The following is a 6,677-nucleotide window of genomic DNA, read 5'->3' on the forward strand; positions in this document are numbered from 1 at the left end:
ATTCCCACATTCCCAATTCCCACATTCCAAATTCCCACATTCCCAGAATTCCCAGAATTCCCAGAATTCCCACATTCCCAGCATTCCCATATTCCCAGAATTCCCCCATCCCCACATTCCCAATTCCCACATTCCCAGAATTCCCAGAATTCCCACATTCCCAGAATTCCCACATTCCCAGCATTCCCATATTCCCAGAATTCCCAGAATTCCCACATTCCCAGAATTCCCACATTCCCAGAATCCCCCCTTTTCCCAGCAGGAATTCCAGCTCTCTCCCGCCTTCCCCTGATCCCTTTTTCCTTCTTTTCCAGAACCTTTTCCAGCTGGTCCGGTCACAGCAAAGGGACGCGGCCACTTAACCCCGGCAGCTTTTCCATGAATCCCAAAAAATTCCGCTCTTGTATTAAAGCCCCTCCCCCCCCAAACTAAATCTCATTAATTCCAAATCCATTCGTGCCCATCATCCCTTATGGAATTCCAGAAAAAACAAAAAAAAACTGGGAAAAGCCCCGCCCTGGGGGGGGGGAGGGGCTCCTTTTTCCCGCTCGGATCCAGCTCCAGGCTGGGAATTTTGGGAATTTTGGGAATTTTTTTTTAATTTTAAACTACTGGAATTTAATAAAAAATCATTTTTTGTGAGGGGGAAAAAAAAAAGGAGGGAAAAAAAAAAAAACAACCAGGAAAAATCCTTGGGAATGTTCCATCCCTGCCTGGCATCCTTGGGAATAATTCCTTGGGAATGCCAAGGGGTGGGAGCGGATTTTTAATGGGATTTTCCGCCCGTTTTTCCTCCCAAATCCGGGGAAAGAAAAAAAACATCCAAAAAAGGAGAAAAAATTCCAAGGAAAAATTCCTGGCACGAGGATCCCGCTCACGGATTCGTTTTCCCGCTTTGTTGGGGGATTTGGGAATTTGTTTTTCCCGGGGATTTGGGTGTTCCCGGTTCCTTGGGATTGAGATCCCTGAATGGGGACGAGCAAATCCCAGGAATAAAAAAATCAAAAAACCTGGAAAAACCGATTTTCCCAATTTTTGAGCACTTTTTATCCGTGATTTGGGCGTCCAAACAGGAAAAATAACCTGGAAAAAACCAAATTTTTCCCTGTTTCCAGCAGGATTTTTCCCAGCAGGATTTTTCCCGTCATTCCGGAGGGAATTAAGGTGGGAAACTCATTTTTCCTGCTTCGGAACGGGATTTTTCCACAGATCCAGGATGGAAAAATAAACGGGAAAATCCCTTTTTTCCCTGCTTTGGAGCAGGGATTTTCCACGTCTTGGGTGCTGCCAGAGGGAAAAACCCTTTGGAAAAGGTGTTTTCCCTAATTCCCAGTGGGTCTTTCCCACGTTTTGGGAGGAAAAATCACCTGGAAAAGCCATTTTTCCATGGATTTGAGAGGATTTTTCCATGATTTGGGAGTTAAAAATCACCTGGAAAAGCCGTTTTTCCATAGATTTTCCCACGTTTTGGGAGGAAAAATCACCTGGAAAAGCCGTTTTTCCATGAATTTTTCCATATTTTGGGAGTTAAAAATCTCCTGGAAAATCTGTTTTTCCATGGATTTTTCCATGATCTGGGAGAAAAAATCTCCTGGAAAAGCCGTTTTCCAATGGATTTGAGCTGGATTTTCCCACGTTTTGGGAGTTAAAAATCACCCGGAAAAGCCGTTTTTCTATGGATTTGAGCTGGATTTTTCCATGTTTTGGGAGTTAAAAATCACCCGGAAAAGCCGTTTTTCCATGGATTTGAGTTGCATTTTTCCATGTTTTTTGGAGGGAAAAAAATCTCCTGGAAAAGCCGTTTTTCCATGGATTTTTCCATGATTTGGGAGTTAAAAATCACCCGGAAAAGCCGTTTTTCCATGGATTTTCCCATGTTTTGGGAGGAAAAAATCACCCGGAAAAGCCATTTTTCCATGGATTTGAGCTGGATTTTTCCATGATTTGGGAGTTAAAAATCACCCGGAAAAGCCATTTTTCCATGGATTTTTCCATGTTTTGGGAGGAAAAATCACCCGGAAAAGCCGTTTTTCCATGGATTTGAGCTGGATTTTTCCATGTTTTTTGGAGGGAAAAAAATCTCCTGGAAAAGCCGTTTTTCCATGGATTTTTCCATGTTTTGGGAGTTAAAAATCACCTGGAAAAGCCATTTTTCCATGGATTTGAGAGGATTTTTCCATGATTTGGGAGTTAAAAATCACCTGGAAAAGCCATTTTTCCATGGATTTTTCCATGTTTTGGGAGGAAAAATCACCCGGAAAAGCCGTTTTTCCATGGATTTGAGCTGGATTTTTCCATGTTTTTTGGAGGGAAAAAAATCTCCTGGAAAAGCCGTTTTTCCATGGATTTTTCCATGATTTGGGAGTTAAAAATCACCTGGAAAAGCCGTTTTTCCATGAATTTTTCCATGTTTTGGGAGTTAAAAATCACCTGGAAAATCCATTTTTCCATGGATTTGAGTTGGATTTTTCCACGTTTTGGAGGAAAAAAAATCACCTGGAAAAGCCGTTTTTCCATGGATTTTTCCATGTTTTGGGAGGAAAAAATAACCTGGAAAATCCGTTTTTCCATGGATTTTTCCATGGATTTTTCCATGGATTTTTCCATGGATTTTTCCATGTTTTGGGAGTTAAAAATCACCCAGAAAAGCCGTTTTTCCATGGATTTTTCCATGATTTGGGAGTTAAAAATCACTTGGAAAAGCCGTTATTTCCCAGTTTTTGGGCTGGCCTGGAGCTGGTTCTGCCAGGGTTTGGGATGGATTTGGGAATATTTGGATCCAAACCCAGCCAGGAGCATCCCGGCCTCATTCCCGACCTCTGGGATGGGCTGGAATTGCTCCAAAATTGGGATTTTCCCCCCCAAAAAATTCCCGTTTTGGGAAGGTTTTTCCCCACTCCTGGAGCTGGGATTGGGGGAGGGAAAATCCCAAATCCTCGGCCGGGAATTAATTCCGTTAATTGGATCCCTGAAATTAATTGGATTTCCGTTGTCCTCGGGAGCCCCCAGCCGTGGAAAACCCAGGAATGGGAGGGGAAAAAAAAAACCGGGAGAGGTTTGAGAACCCCGAAATTCCCCCCAAAATTCCCTTTATCTCCCAAATTTGGGTAAAAATCCCAGGAAAAAACCCAATTTTGATCCCGATTTTTCCCTCCATCCCCAAATCCCAACGGATCAAGGAGAACCGAACCATCCTGGGGATTTTTTAATCCAAAAAAAAAAAAAAACCTCGGAAAAGGGAGAAATCCAAAAAAAAAAAAAAAACCCCCCAAAACCGAATCCCTGCCCCTCCCTTTTCCCGTTTTTCCGGCTGCTCCCGGCGTTCCCGTTCCTCGGTTTCCCGCTGGGGAAAAGCCTCGTTAGTGTAATTAATTGTAACATATTCTTTTAAATAAATTGATTTATTGAGGAAATTCCGGAGGGCCGTGGCTCCTTCTCCTGGAGAGGGGGGGAGAGAAAAGGGGGGTGGGGGGAGGGAGAGAAAAATCCGGGAATGGTTTCAAACTTCTGGATTTTGGGAATTCCGTGGGGGATTTTATTTAAGGTTTGTTTTTTTTTTGGGGGGGGAGGGGGGGGATTATTTTTATTTTTTATTTTTTATTTTTGTTTGATTTATTTAAATTTTTTTGTGTTTTTTTTTTGTTTTTTATTTTGACAGAAAAAAACCAAAAAAAACCAAAAAAAAAAAAAAAAGAGAAAAAAAAAAAAGTGAATTCGGAAAGGAATCGCAATAAATAGCAAATAAATAAAGCCCCTCCCCCAACGCCCCCCAACCCCCCCTCCCCCACCCCCCGGGGCACCGGTTTGGGGGGCCCCGACCCAGTTAGGGGGTCCCTGTCCCCAGTCTGGGGGGGTCCCGACCCAGTTTGGGGGGTCCTGACCCAGTTTGGGGGGGTCCCGACTCAGTTTGGGGGTCCCTGGTCCCAGTTTGGGGGGGTCCCGACCCAGTTTGGGGGGTCCCTGGTCCCAGTCTGGGGTCCCGACCCAGTTTGGGGAGACCTGACCCAGTCTGGGGGTCCCTGACCCAGTTTGGGGGTCCCTCACCCAGTCTGGGGGGGCTGGGGTGGCAGCGACCCCACCTGGGGGGGACTGGGGGGGAATTGTCCCAGTTTGGGGTGCTGGGGGCTCTGGGCTGGGCACAGCCCCGGTTTGGCTGGTGGGGGCTGCACCCCCCGGATTTGGGATAATTTGGAATTATTTGGGATAATTTGGGATTCGGGGCCAGGCAGAGCCAGAGCTGCGTGTCCCTGTCCCTGTCCGTGTCCGTGTCCGTGTCCCTGTCTGTGTCCCTGTCCCTGTCCGTGTCCGTGTCCGTGTCCCTGTGTCCCTGTCCCTGTCCCTGTCCGTGTCCCTGTCCGTGTCCCTGTCCGTGTCCCTGTCCCTGTCCCTGTCCCTGTCCCTGTCCCTGTCCCTGTCCCTGCTCCGGGTGTCCTCTGGATTTGGCTGGTTTGGAATTCCCAGGAATTCCTGGGATCGGCCGCTCCGTGTCCATCCGGCTCCTGATGGGGACATCCCGGTGTGGGGACATCCGGGAATGGGGACATCCCAGATTTGGGACATCCCGGATTTGGGGACATCTTGGATTTGGGACATCCCGGATTTGGGAATCCCAGATTTGAGGACATCCCAGATTTGGGGACATCCCGGATTTGAGGACATCCTGGATTTGGGGACATCCCAGATTTGGGGACATCCCGGATTTGGGACATTCCGGATTTGGGGACATCCCGGATTTGGGGACATTCCGGATTTGGGGACATCCCGGATTTGGGGACATCCCGGATTGGGGACATCCCGGATTTGGGACCTCCTGGGTCAGGGCATTCCGGTGCTGAAGCGTCCCATGGTCGGGGCATTCCAGGATTGGATCATTCCAATGTCGGAGCATCTGATGGAATGTTCTGGTGTCGGAACGTTCCGGTGCTGGATCCCTCTGACCTCGGAGCATCCCCAGGGTGGAACATTCCGGAATGGGAACATCCTGCTGCTCCCGGTGCTGGAGCATTCCCGTATCCGAGCAGCCCCGCCTGGGATTTTCCTGGTGTTGGAGCCTCCTGCTGTGGGATCATCCCAGGATCAGAGCGTCCCCATGGCGGAACATTCCGGAACATTCTGGTATCGGAGCTTCCTGGTGCCGGAGCCTCCTGGTCCCAGAGCGACCCAGTCCTGGATCAGTGTTGGATCATCCCAGTTCTGGATCATCCCAGTTCTGGATCATCCCAGTCCTGGATCATCCCAGTGCCAGAGCGTCCCAATGCTGGATTATCCCAGTGCTGGAGCATCCTGGTGTTGGATCACCCCGGTGTTGGATCATCCTGGTGTTGGATCATCCCAGTCCTGGATCATCCCAATGCCGGAGCATCCCAGTGCCAGATCATCCCAGTTCTGGATCATCCCAGTTCTGGATCATCCCAGTGTTGGATCAGGGTTGGATCATCCCAGTCCTGGATCATCCCAGTTCTGAATCATCCTGGTATTGGATCATCCCGGTGCCGGAGCATCCCAGTGTTGGATCATCCCAGTGTTGGATCAGGGTTGGAACATCCCAGTGCCACAGCATCCCAGTCCTGGATCATCCCGGTGTTGGATCATCCCAGTTCTGGATCATCCCAGTGCCAGATCATCCCAGTTCTGGATCATCCTGGTGCCGGATCATCTCAGTCCTGAATCATCCCAGTCCTGGATTATCCCAGTTATGGATCATCCCAGTGCCGGCACATCCCAGTGTTGGATCATCCTGGTGTTGGATCATCCCAGTCCTGGATCAGGGTTGGATCATCCCAGTGCCAGAGCGTCCCAGTCCTGGATCATCCCAGTCCTGGATCATCCCAGTTCTGGATCATCCCAGTGCCACAGCATCCCAGTCCTGGATCATCTTGGTGCTGGAGCATCCCAGTCCTGGACCATCCCAGTTCTGGATCATCCCAGTGCCAGATCATCCCAGTTCTGGATCATCCCGGTGTTGGATCATCCCAGTTCTGGATCATCCCAGTCCTGGATTATCCCAATTATGGATCATCCCAGTGCCGGAACATCCCAGTGTTGGATCATCCTGGTGTTGGATCATCCCAGTCCTGGATCAGGGTTGGATCATCCCAGTGCCGCAGCATCCCAGAGTTGGTGACAGTGATGGAACATCCCAGTGCCAGTTTATCCCAGTGCCAGTTTATCCCAGTGCCAGTTTATCCCAGTGCCAGTTTATCCCAGTGCCAGTCGATCCCAGTCCTGCCCCATCCCGGTCCCAGTCTATCCCAGTATCAGCCCAATCCCAGTCCCAGTTTATCCCATTCCCAGCCCATCCCAGTGCCGGCCCATCCTGAAGGGAAACTGAGGCAGCTTGGGGGCGGAGCGGGTGGCAGTGGCAGTGTTGGGGTCCCGCTGCGCCCCCTGGAGGATCGCGGGGGAGCCGCGTCCCCCCTTTGGGACCCCCAGGGACCCCCGTGGAACCCCAAAGGCCCCCGGGACCCCCCGGGACCCCCCGGGACCCCCCCAGTTTGGAGCTGCTTTTGGTCCTGTTTGGTGAGAAAAGCCCCAAGAAGGGTCCCGGGGGGGGAGGGGAGGGGGGGCTCCTTTTGGGGGTCCCCAGGGTGGGCACGACCCCCCCAAAACGGAGTGGACACGGTGCTGGGGGGGGGGGCGCTGGCACCCTGCACTGGGCTGAACTGGGATGGACTGGG

At 50.2% G+C, this 6,677-nt stretch overlaps 1 protein-coding gene across 1 annotated transcript in view; it reads left to right on the forward strand.

Annotated features, from left to right (window-relative positions):
- SNX27 (sorting nexin 27) overlaps positions 1-3,413 on the forward strand; it is a 38,466-nt gene extending 35,053 nt beyond the window's left edge. The window contains exon 12 of the mRNA XM_086866306.1: positions 315-3,413. Within this exon, the coding sequence (XP_086722432.1) occupies positions 315-362 (48 nt within the window). The 3' untranslated portion in view covers positions 363-3,413. The remainder of the gene's footprint in view (positions 1-314) is intronic.
- The last annotated feature ends 3,264 nt before the right edge of the window (positions 3,414-6,677 follow it).

This window comes from Cyanistes caeruleus, chromosome 30 (genome assembly GCF_971803275.1).
Source record: "Cyanistes caeruleus chromosome 30, bCyaCae1.hap1.1, whole genome shotgun sequence".
NCBI lineage: Eukaryota > Metazoa > Chordata > Aves > Passeriformes > Paridae > Cyanistes > Cyanistes caeruleus.